Here is a 12,992-nt window from a genome sequence, read left to right as displayed (position 1 = left end):
GAAACATCTCACGTACGGTTCTTACTTCAAAGCATAAATTTCATCCCAGTCAATTTGTTACAGGTAATCCGCGGAACGGTTCAACTCTCATTTCACACACCAGCAATATAACTTGATGAGCATTTTTGATTGAGCTGTGTAAACGGTGCTCAAACTCAAACTAATGTGAAAAGATAGTTTGGTAAAATTTTATTTTCAAGTTCAAGTGCAAGCCGGCCATAGTACAACACTGAACGACTACTGTGACCTAAATAATGTTAAACTGTTGATAAAAGCTTTCATTGTTTCGTTTTTTAAAACATCTGGTCAATGCGTATGTCAGCCGATATCTCAAATTTGAAGGAGAAAAAAATTTGCAGACCTTTACTTAGCAAAAATCTATGAAGCATAAATAAAGCCAGAAGCATTGAACAAAGTAGTTGCAGCTTCCTCTTCCAAACACGATGACCTGTTTACAAAATTACATTAGGTTATTTCAAGACGTGAGGCTATCATTTAAACCGTGTTTAAAATGCAAAACGTAAACTAAGTAGACGTAGCCTACACGGGAGAACTGCAAGTAGACCTTACAATTAGGCTTGGACCAGATGCTTTATTTGAACAACGAAAGTTAAATTTTCGAATTTCTGGTTACTGCCTCCACAGTCCACACCCAAACCATGACTACTGTTGGTGCGACGGCTGACAACTCATTGTCTCATGCTTTGTCTTTTTAGGGTGACAGCTATTAGCGAGATTAGCCATCTTCAAGATAAATGCACTTTATGAAATATAGGCTACAGCTTTTACGTAGCAAACGGGTAGTACTTTGGAGGAAAATTTCTAGAGTTGATTTACATTGTTTGGTTTTGTATTTTGTGATGGGCGGGAACTTACCCCACGTGGTCCGTACTCCGTGATGACGCGTTTCATGTCATGCGTGACAATAATGAAGTTATTATTGATAGTTACAAAAATTAACATATCTCAGTATGTGACGTAAATATTGCTTTCATCAAGCGATTTGTAGCTTGTTCACATGAAACATGTAGATAAGAAACCAGTGGGCGGACTCGTTTAATATGGCACTATGACAGAGACCAAGAAAAGAACGGAGTATTGGGACTTGTGAAAACGATTGGCGGTCAACTTCTGAATCCAAGATGACAAAAGGTTTAGGAGCATGAGTAGCCTAAAAGTGAAAAAAACAGACCAGTCATCGAAGTGTTTGTTGAGATTTAAATTGGTTGAAATAATCGTACCTTCATGATCAGGTCCATGGTAGCTCTAATAAAATAATTGTAGGCCTAATTCAATTGACTTAAAAACGAAAAAAAAATCAGGAAAAAAAGGAAAAGGTTTAATCAGCACAAACATGACCCATATAACGCCATTGAAAACCTCCAGTTGTTGCAGATTCTTTAATCAGTTGGTTCCATTCCGAAACAAGCGGCATGACAAGAAAAAGACTCTCACTTTCTAAAATCAATGGCTCCTAACTTGGGTGGTCACAGGCCGCTTTCTTCAAAGAAGTACCAAATTTATGAATCCCTAAACTAAGCTGCAAAACATAACGTAGACTTATGAGAATAATTGAAACAGAACTTGCAGAGATAAATTTTGATTTCTTTTATCAGAGTGCCAAATGTGAACACTTCGTATAACGTCCAAAGCGTAATTACAAAAACAATGCTTTGTTTTACAACAGTTGGTTGGTTTGCAAAGTGTTTCATAGACACAGTGGCCTTTGAGATCCACAGCGCATTTTAGTTATATGCGCAAACCTTGTACGCTGCTGTATGAGATACAGAGGTCACTGGTGAGTTGTCGTTTGGCAAGCTTCAAGTTTCGAAAACTTTGTTTTATTCATCAATCACACTTCAATATATCAAAACTTCATTCATCAATCAAGTTCAGATGTTGCAGACATCCACATTTTTTAGCTGTGACTGTATTCGATTTACATCAGCTCATTTTCTTCTTCGTTTGACTGCGTTATATAACGGATCATCATTTTCGTGCACTTTTGTTTTTTTTCCCTGGCTTGATTTTTCTACATTACTACTGCCACCTAGTAATATCATAATAAATCTTTTCACCACAAGGTGGGCAAAAGCACGACAGCTGGAAGCCATAACCCAAACGTAAAGTTGACCAGACTAAGTGAGAGTTCACGTTCGATGACACAATTTCCACCAGCTACCGTTTCACTTATTTCAAGTACAAAAACACAATCTCACATAAAACGCAGTGAAAAATGTCAATTTGAAACCAAAAACAAACTGGTTACGACAAAATACAAGCAGGTTTACGCTTTCTAATGTCTTATAGCTCTCAACATTGCAATAGTGGTAAACACACAGCAAATAGCTTGTTTAATAAATCACCAAAAAAATGGTACCAAATTTTAACTGTAACCAACTAAAAAAGCTATTGCTTTCACTGAACAGTTAATTAAGATAAGTGCGCGTTGGAAAAGATCGATACTTAAAAGTTAAATCGTCACCATAGCGGGCTTAATTAAGCCAGTTAAGTAGACTGAGAATGTCCAGGTGTTTAAACCACATTGCCTAAATAGCTTTTTTATTTCATCCTTAAAGATTGTGGGGCTTTTCAATCTTTGTTCAACATGCAAGCTGGAAACCATTGATAGTCTGCGGCTGCGTGAGAAGACGTGACACGATTTGATAATGATGGCTTGAGGGGCAAATGCATTACTGTTTTGTTACGTCGGTTTTACGTTCAGATACTTGAAATCATATCAACTCTAATAAAGAGAAAAAATGAGTGTTTTGAACAGCATTTGTGCAAAAGTACTACTTTTTCTTGCAAGTGCTTTTGAAGTTTTTGTTATGCAGTATTTTTTAAAGTAACACACAAGAACTTCCTTAAACAAATAAAAACAGGTAAATATGATGACAGCAGCATTGTACAAAAACATATTTAATACAATAATACCTAACCTACATTCTCTCCGAAAAAAAACTTGTAGAATCGAAAATATTTCCACTGATGCAAATTGAAAGTTTTGTCACGCTCAAAGTTCAAAGCTAACCTGCTGGATAAAATCGATACGAATCATAATGTTATACATCCTTAAAACGGTAAAGCTAAGTGTTTTTTTAAAATTTAATTTCGAGGTGGAAACGTTGTCAAAAACTGGTAATGTGAAATCAAATATTTAATAATCTACAGTACTCGTACTGTAGTAGGCTGCTAGTAGAATACAGACTGAAGTAAATTTGATATTTTGTTGTTAGGAAGAATTGCAAGTAGAGTAGTTTTACTATCATTTAAACATTCTCCATAAAACTGATTCAAGTTTACCTGATACGTTTACACTGTTCACATATTTGCCTCAAAAACAACATTGAGCAAATGCATCCATCAAAGTGTCATATTGCAAGGGAAAACTACGCAGAGAGCTAATTAACCGTTTTTTTACATTGATTCAACGTCTGCAGACCGTCTGTTTTTCAGTTTTTTTTATCAACTATCAACTGCAGACGTTGAATCAATGTAAAAAAACTAAATCTAAATCAATGTAAAACTAAATCAACGTAAAAAAGAAAAGGTTGATTTGCTGTCTGGGTACTCGTAACATTTTGATGCGCGTCTATTAAAAACTATTCATCCAAAGCGCAAAAAATTCAATCGTAGTATCACTTTGTAATTATAATAGCAAGTAAGCAATAATCAGCCTTGCCTTACCGTTCCGACACCTGTTCCTTTAATTAGAGGTTTGATAGTATCTTCAAGAATCCACCCCTTCTGTAAACTTGACGGAAATGTAAGAACGTCATCATGCCTCCTTCCCTTGAACATTCCACGTGTGTTAAAAACTATTTCCTGAAAGGGGAATTTCTTCGTGGTAGAATTTGCTGATTGGTGGCTGCCTTCTGATTTATTTTCAAATAAACTTCCAAAAGTCATTCTTTGCAGAACACAAGCACAAAGCCATAGAAAGAAACAAAAATACATTTTCTACTTGTTTTTAGAAATCACTGTGTGACTATTGCAGAACCAGAAATGTTAGCGACACTCTAGTCTAAAACAACAATTTCTTTTCTTTATCACTGCAAACTTCCTAAAATCAAACTACCCTTCAGTAAGGTCTATTGAGTTCATTGACTGTCACATATTTGTATTGTCAATACGAATTAGCCATTACAAATTTATTGGCTACCTATCGAAAACCGAAAACTCATTAATTTTCTCAGTTATGGAATCAACAATAAACAATTCTTCAGTGTTGCCAGCTTACTTTCAGTGAGGCTTTTGAAGCCATTGCATTTGAGCGTAGGAACTTTATATTAACGCAAACCACAAAATGATGTCATCTCATTCTGACACGGGCGTCGACTGCAGAGGAGACATTATTTGATTAAGGTCTCTGCATAGAGAATTAACGGAATGCTTAACTGCATAATTCCTTCTAGTATTACAACAAAAAAGTGTTACGACCTGGGTGGCATATTTCTTGCAGTGTTTTGAAAGTGAATGGGTGTGCCCACTGCCTGACTAATATTTGAACAACAAAATTCTTAAAGCTAGAGACAACACTTGCTTGCAACAATATTCAAGGTTCTTTGTATCGCGTTTGTAACAATATTTTGCCAAACAAGCACTTTTGCATCAACACATCAATTGTAACAATCCTTTCAAGACCATTCAACGCAAATAATGCTCAAAAACACTTAGGCTACATGGAAATGTAAAATTTAACTTTATTGACCTAACATAGCTTACATCACCAAACACTTTCATGCGTTTTAAGTTTTATATGGCAAAGAAACACTAAATCCAACAAAAACCTGAATAAACCAAAAAATAGTCGGATCTAGCATCGTCGATGCTTCTGCACTGCACTGCACTGCACTGCAAACGCTTTTTTCATTGACAAAAAAAACGCTTGTTTCATCATCAATATCTTCTGCGTATTGATTACGCTATTCTTACAGAGAAGCAATTCGAAAAATACAGCGGCTGGCTGTATCAAAAGGAAGGTTGACCAAGCGCTCAACTGTGTATTTAAAGGAAATCCTGTAGTTCAAAACCAATGTAATTCAAAAGGACCAGGCTTTAATGCAGCAATAAAGCGTTTGCCAGTTTGTTCAGTTATCAAAATAGTTTTTCAAACCTTGAACAAACTTTGTGTGAAGATGAAGCCAATAACTCCATGGAATTTCTTTCTATTTTTTGTGAGATTGATTTTAAAGATTAAGCTGATTGTGAAATTCACAGGAATGTATGTCAATAGACCACCTACTTCAAACGCATTACAGACTGCAAACTGGCCGACCTTACACTTCAACTTTAAACATATAGTCTATTCTTTTTTTATTTGCCAAAGAAGTCGATTTTACAAGATATCTCTCGATCAATTCTATGAGGTGGTCTTTATCATCGCATTCCCAGACCTGCGGTTTTGTTGCTACCGAGTTAATACAACATTACTATTATTGAAAAAATGAAGATATTGTGAGCTGTTTGACAACATGAAAATTACTACCTGGCAGTTTCAGGTAATATTACAAAGCTACTTTATGAATACACTCTTTAAAAGTTTTTTTTATCAACTTACAAAATATTCTCTAAAACCATACAAAAATTGACATGAAAACCCATTAAACGTATATGTTCTCCCAAAAGGAACATAACATTACTGTATATATTAGAATACTTCTTCAACAAACTACTTCAAATAGATTTCTTAAGAGCAATGGCTAGTTTAGCCTTCTAAATATCGAATAATTTGTCTGACTGCAGTGGTGTAAGGAAGGAAGAAAGGAGATTAATTGGCCGGTTAACTCTTTAGCCATAATTTTTTAAAACATTCGTTTTAAAAACTTTCTTTACAATAAGTATTGCTAGCATGCATAGAGTTCGGCTGGTAAAACAAAAACTGATTGGTATCAGATTAATTATTTTCCTCGTGAGGGCATAAAGTTTGCCAAAACGTTTGAATTTACTATGCACGTTAGTTTAATTGTTTGTGTAAATAATGTTACTCAATTTTAATAATTTTTTTGTCAATTAATTATTATCTGTCTGTGAACTGTGATATTGAAAAATTGCTTCTCACCAAAAAGTATATTCTTCTATCTGCAACAAGTTAAAGTTAGTTACAAACACACAATAAAAGTTTCAAAACCCTATTTTATCCTTGTCTAGCTTTCATTATTTTTCTGTATTTTATTGTAGTGTGATAAATATGATAAGTATCACACTTTTGTATTCTTAGCATAAGCTATGATAAAAGCAATGTGACTTGCAGGCTACGATACGGTAAGGCAAGAGTGGACAAATTTTCAAGCCAATGGTGAAACAATGTGTGAGGTAGAACAATTTTATGAAAACCTCATAGTGCGCCCAATCTTTGTCAAAATGAGTACTTAGTGATTACATTACAAATAGTATTATTTATATTTCAGAGACCACCCAGTTCATGAAACAACAGATTCAAAGCCTAATTGATTAAAAATCCATTGCTGTTTATGCGTTTGCAGTCGATGAAATCAGATCACAATGATGTGTGGGCGAAAAGGTCAAGTATTAACACATAAGAACAGTCCATTCTCAAAACAGTGATATATAAGCTGCACTCAACTACAACCAAACAACTTCTCAGTGTGCATTGCGACCATTGCAAACCATACAAATGCAGAACCAATGCGTAGCCTATTGCTTACTTTTCTTGCTACAGTGCCAGAGAAAACTCTTCGTAAAATAACAAATCGAAGGTAAAACCAAAGTAAACGTAGAGGAAATTTTTCTGTAGCCTACTTATTATCACCATTTTTTTCAGTCTAGTAATTCAAAGACAATTTTAAAGACTATTTCTATGTTGACTTCCACAGTTTCAATTCTCAGTAAAATATATTCACATCAAAACAAGGTTATCAGATCAGAAGACTACTTTTAAACCAAGATCTCTACATTTCCAGCCAAAATAAAAATTCTTTGTTATTTTAGTGTTTTTTTAGTTTGTATATTCTTCTTAATACGAATATACTATAAGAATACTTCTTACTGAAAGCCTTTAACATAACCATCAAAACTAAAAAAATCTGAATTAATTGAAACAAATATATATTGTATGGAACACCTACAGATTCCAGAGCTAAAGCACTTACAGTAGATTTTACACTCAAAACGTATTTTTGTAAACGAGGTTAAATTATATTTAGGCCACTGATTTCTTCTATTCCATACACTCACCAAACACCTTCCATCAATGCAAACGTGCTTTGGCATCTTTCCTTGCATGGTTGTGCTTCCTGCTCCTCTAATGGAATATGAACAGTCTGTGCCGTCAGTGACACGCGTGGAATGGCGAATAAAAAAACGATGACCACGAGCTCTGCAATTCAGCTCACAGGGACCCCCTGGGTAAAAATGAAAGATCAATTAACAGCGTGATTCGTTATTTCAAGAAATGGGCTTAAAAGTGAAGAGTAATGCTTTTAAAACGTCACAGATGATTGGAAATTTAGTTTCTGAAGTCGTGACCTTATCCTTAGTTTTGGATGATTGTGTTGCGACCGTGCCATATTTTAAACCGATTGTCCTGCTTTGGTATCATGCAGGTTATAACGTTCGAGTTTTGTCGCTTCTACCTTTTTCTAGACCTCTGCTTTGTTTGTCATATATTGTTTTTTCGTTGTGATGGTCAGAAATAAGAACAAACTGAACTGAACTGGATACTTTTCGCGTTCTACAGTAGAACTCAAGTAGGCTAACTCTTGTGTTAGCGTATTAAAATTAATAAATATCGTCTATCTCAAGTTTAGCTTCAGCTCGACGTTAATCAGATAACCGAAACCCCACCGAGCAAAATCCACCCGTTTTACATTGATTCAACGTCCGCATGCATTAAATCAATGCAAAAGGACGAATTTGGCTGGACTAGCAATTTCCAGTCAGCGAATCAAGTGCAGGATTATGGAATAATACTTTCAGGTTTGTGTTACGTCATAGCCATGCATATTTTTGTGGCCACTCAACCGGAACTCCATTAATCTATTTGAAGTGATCTTTTTGGAATCAACAAAAGATGGCCATGTGCATTAGCTTCATCAGCAAATCCAATATAACTTTAGCTCATTAAATCAGATCTCAAAATAATTTCAAACTATTGCAATAATTTAGGCTACTACTACATCAGATGAAATCTGACTATCAAATTTAAATTATGTTCTGACTTACCTCGAATCATTGGCTCCCAAGCATATGAGATCCCAGAGAACAGACGCGCGTTGTATTCAGCACATTTCGCTCGTCTACTGTTGACACTACCGTCTGGACAAGGCTGCAAAATCAAATAAATCAATTGGAAGTCATGTTAGACTCGTTTAATACTAAAAAAATTAATAATGTGTTGAATAAATCTGATAAAAAAAAAACTCTTTTAACCACGTGGTAGCAACGTCACGATTTTAAACTGTCAGGGGTAGAGAAACGAAAGATTAGCCGCGCTTCAATAGCTTCTAAAATCTAAGTGATGTCCGAGGTTAGCATCTTCGACTGTTTTAAAATGAAAAAGAACTGTGGCCACAGAGAGAAAAGTGAAACTCAAATGTAGAAGTTTAAATATTTATCAGGTTGAGCCAATTTTTCATGAAAATAAATTTATGGCTTTTAAGAAGCGTTTAAAATTAGAAAGGATGTAAATTCGTTATGAAGCAGACATAAGATACAATTTTTAAATGTTCGGCGAGATTTACACCGAACATACAAAACTGTCTTCAACATACAAATACGTCGTACGAAAAATGGCGCATGTTTGTTTCCTTTTACCATTCACACCGGAAATTGTATTCCTATTTTCCAGGTGTAAACGGTCAATGGAAACAAACATGCGTCATTTTTCGTGCGACGTTTTTTGTATGCCGAAGACAGTTTTGTATGTTCTGTGTGAATCTCGCCTTAGGCTACTTACTACAGAATTGCAGGATCTGTATCTTTTGTTTGAGCCACTGCACTGCCAGGTGGAAACATCAGGGCTTCTGCAAGTACCATATACACAGTATATGAAATAATAGCAAGTCAATGAATTTTGAAGTAAAAAAAAATATCCTGCAAGCAAAATTAAACACAAATAAATGGAAAAGCAAATGACGGAATAATTATGGTTGTGAAGTGGCATTTAAAAAGTTGCTGTCTTGCTGTATAAAGATGAAAGCAATAAAAAAAAGTGAAAAGAACAGAAATATCATAGAAGTTTGCCTTTGTCGTCCTCTGCAATTTCTTCTTTGCTCTGTAATGCCACCACCACATGAACGGCTGCAATCACTCCATTGACTCCATTCTTCCCAACCGTTAGGTAGCGCACTTGAAGCACTAGAAAAAGCTTCCTCCTGCGTTGAAATCACATTTTATAAACACTATTATAAAGAAATAACACATGTAAAGTTATTGCAAACAAAACATGAAACGTCTTGAGAATAAAAGCTTCATTTGTCATAAAACCAAGTTTAATAAAATGCAATCAGTTTAACCGCCCAGAATAAAAAAAAATAAATCTGAAGCTTTGCTTTGCAGGATATCTGTAGCAAGTCTACATCACTGAAGCAGGCCTGTTCCCAAGATCAGCGAATGTTTAACTGCAATTGCTGCATACGCATAATTTTTTAGATACTTTCATAAGGAAATTTAGAAGGCTTCTCAGACTACAGGTTGAGTCTGTAGAACTGCCTTACCACAAGTTATTTGACAACTAATTGGCGTTGAGCGAAGAACTGCAACCCTTGCCAGCAGGCGCAAATCTAAGAGTTTTTTTCGGGGGGGAGCCAGAAAATTTGAAAATCAATTTAAAAGAAAAAGCTAAACAGATATGAACAATGATACTATGACATATACGATATGCTAGAAAATAGACATTAAAACAACCATTTTCATCAATTGTGATGCCGAGGGACTAATATCAGCTGTTTAGAAGCATATCAAACCATTTGATGCGAAAACATACAATTTTTCACAAAATTTCGGGGGGGGGCCCGGGCCCCCGCAATTCGGATGCTCAATCAATGTAAAAACGCCATGATTTGGTGGCTGGGTTGAAGGCCGTTGTGTATATTTGTACAAAGAATCAGTACGTGTTTAGTGTAGGCTACGTTTTGGCGGAAAAATATTATTATAACTAGGTCAACCACATCATAGAATAATCAGTAGTACAGTACAGCATAAGTAAACGTTATTTTTAATTGTTATTCTTAATTGTTTCATTCAATGACGGCCTACTATGCTTCTGGAAGGGGGGGAGGGGGATGTTGTCAAGGTTGCTGCCAACTACTTGCTTACAGTACGCTACATAGCTGCAAAACCAAATTTTAAATTTGCTCTGTTAAGTGTTATAATGGCATATGGCAAAATGTACATTGTCCAAGCTTACGAGACTACACAAATAGAAAAAGCACACAAAGTTATTTTATACAAACAAGCATGACCACAGGAAAGTGAGTAACATTTATTCAAATGACGAAAGATGAATGAAACCGCGCATATTTCAACGCTACTTTTAACCCTATGTAGCTACTAAGCTTTCTTTCATCTTTATGCTTTAACAAAGCTTGTTGTATAGACAAGTCGGGGCTGTAATGAATTTTGTTTAAGGTTTGTTTGAGGAGCAGTGACATTAATACTAAAGTTATCTTGTATCAAAGCTGGACTGACACTCTAACATAAATTTTAACAAGTTTATAAAAACTTTAAGGTCGGGCCATTTTGTTGTTCAAAGCTTCTCCGTTCAAAGCAAAGGTATTATACAACTGTTTACACCCAGAAAGTATCTTAACTCTCACGTATACCTACAAAAGAGAGCTTTACAACAAAAATAGATCTCAATTGTTTGAAAAATGCTTGAAAAGTTCAGCATAAAAAACAGAGAGTAGGTTGTAGTTTGTGAAGTCCCTTTCCGATAAAATAAATTAAGTAGCACGACTCAAGATCACAAGAAATGTGGTCAAGTGCATTTTTGTCATAGCAAACGTATCTAATACATTTGGGGTTGGGATTATATTTAAAGAAATTATTTATTACGTTTTCAGAAGTCCATAAAAACATATCAAACCTAGTGCTTCGTGTGTCCCAAGGAAAACGTATCGTAATAAAATCTCTTGTAAACAACTCACAGTTTTACTTTAATCACCTCACTTAAGTCATCGAATAGACGGATGTATATCTGAGGAAGTGATTATTAATACCCAGACATATCTATAAATTTTAGAATTTTAACTTTTGGTTTATTAAGCCTTGAAATTGATTAAGCCTATATTTTGACAATCTTCAAATCTACAATGCTAAACAGACCATCGCAAAAAAGCACAACTATCAAAGCAAAGGAAAAGAGGATTAAATAATCTTGAGCAACTTACTCCTGCGTATGTTCGGCCGCCACTTCTTTGTTGAGATTTGACGCAAATACAGCACAACGCCAAGAGCAGTCCAAAGCATATTCCGATATGCATCGCTGGTGGCTTGTCAGTACACAAACTTGGCTACTACACAGTATAATTGGCTTTTTTAATTATAACTTTTTTGTTCGACTTATCTGCAATCTGGAAAATAGAAAAAGATGTAGAGTCACAAACTCACAACGCTTGCAACTGGTAGACGTTGCAGCAGGCTACCGCTAATTTGCATCCATCGAATGCTGGAATTTGCACAACAATCTAATCTCTTGCCGTATTATTTTTGAAGAACTGACTTCGCTATAATCATAGCATCTTCAGCATTTTCAAATAAAATAAGACGAGAAATTAACTTATTAAAAAAATAGAATAATTCCATGTAAAGTCTTTCGAATAAAAAAATGGCAATCCTCCTAATCCAAAACTAATTCAACATATTGAGAAAATTATGATCATTAACACCAAAATCAATTAAAACAAGCAAATCTATGAACGCAATTTACAAACACGAATTATGCAAACTGCTGTAGCCTGCAAGGCTGACGGGAACAACGTAATAATGTTCGATAAATAGGTTCTTTTCCAACACGTAACATAAATAGCTTAATCATAAGAAGCTGTAGTGTAGAATAGGCTATATCAAAGGCTAACTTGGTTGATGAGCTTGATCGCAATGACAAAATAACGTTTCTATCTCAACTGGTTTCATGTTTCATAATCGTAAACCCAACACGCTCGAAGAGCTCAATTCTTGCCTGTGTGATTGTCAAGATTTTGACATAAACTAAGCTTGCAATTATTAAGCGGTTGGTTACATGCAAGGACGTGCTTGGGAGTTATTTCTCGAGCTCTTACAACGAATACGTTCAACATCGAATAAGTTAATGATGTATTGTGTGTGGATGTTTTTACGCTTTCACGGCCGGTTGTGCTGAAAAGGTGTTCAATCAAGAGTATGCTTAACATAAACACCATATTAAGTCAATAATTATGCGATATCTATTATATATCGTAGCATCTTTATAGAAAGAGTCTGGGTTTTTTTTTCGGTCATTTATCGGTCATTGACCGATTTTTTAGCAAAATGTCCGAAAAAAATATAGTCAATTCTTTCAAACTGTCCGAAAAAATATATAGTCAATTGCCTATTATATATGATCAAAAATGACTAAAAATGACCGAAATAAATAAAAAATGACCGAATTTTTTCAAGTCATTTCGGACAAATGACCGAAAAGTCTCAGCGAAAAAAAAAAACCAGGTAGGAGTAGAAATGTTTGTCCAAAGCAACCCATGGACCACTAAAACCGCTTCACCAATTTCCAGGGCAACGCAGACTACTCTATAATAAGTGTCTTAATAAGCATCGGGCGATGCGAAATTTGTTTGGAAGTTACTGTAATCCGTAGTGCCAGATATTTGCTATTCCATGCTTTAAATAGTCACATTTAAGTCACAAAGACAAACACAAGAAAAAGAAATTTACAAAGTTATCATTAAACCTATTGATTGCAGGATACCGCTCAGCTTGTCATTTGGAGCTTACAAAACAAAGAAAAAATGCTTTAAATACAATGTGCTTCATTAACAGTTTAATCTGTT

At 35.1% G+C, this 12,992-nt stretch overlaps 1 protein-coding gene across 2 annotated transcripts in view; it reads right to left on the bottom strand.

The window, feature by feature from the left end:
• The window catches only part of LOC145775424 (thrombospondin type-1 domain-containing protein 4-like), a 51,345-nt gene extending 39,833 nt beyond the window's left edge, over nt 1-11,512 (bottom strand). Inside the window, exons 1-5 of one of the 2 annotated variants that reach the window (XM_082586718.1) lie at nt 11,355-11,512; nt 9,187-9,338; nt 8,921-8,987; nt 8,188-8,290; nt 7,201-7,367 (exon numbers count right to left, since the gene is read on the bottom strand). In XM_082586718.1, the coding sequence (XP_082442844.1) occupies nt 7,201-7,367; nt 8,188-8,290; nt 8,921-8,987; nt 9,187-9,338; nt 11,355-11,447 (582 nt within the window). In that variant the 5' untranslated portion in view covers nt 11,448-11,512. The remainder of the gene's footprint in view (nt 1-7,200; nt 7,368-8,187; nt 8,291-8,920; nt 8,988-9,186; nt 9,339-11,354) is intronic. The other variant, XM_082586719.1, reaches the window with a different exon arrangement.
• Nucleotides 11,513-12,992: the final 1,480 nt, after the last annotated feature.

The sequence above is a fragment of the Aplidium turbinatum genome, chromosome 8 (assembly GCF_918807975.1).
Source record: "Aplidium turbinatum chromosome 8, kaAplTurb1.1, whole genome shotgun sequence".
Classification (NCBI taxonomy): domain Eukaryota; kingdom Metazoa; phylum Chordata; class Ascidiacea; order Aplousobranchia; family Polyclinidae; genus Aplidium; species Aplidium turbinatum.
This window is presented reverse-complemented; position numbering and strand designations above follow the sequence as displayed.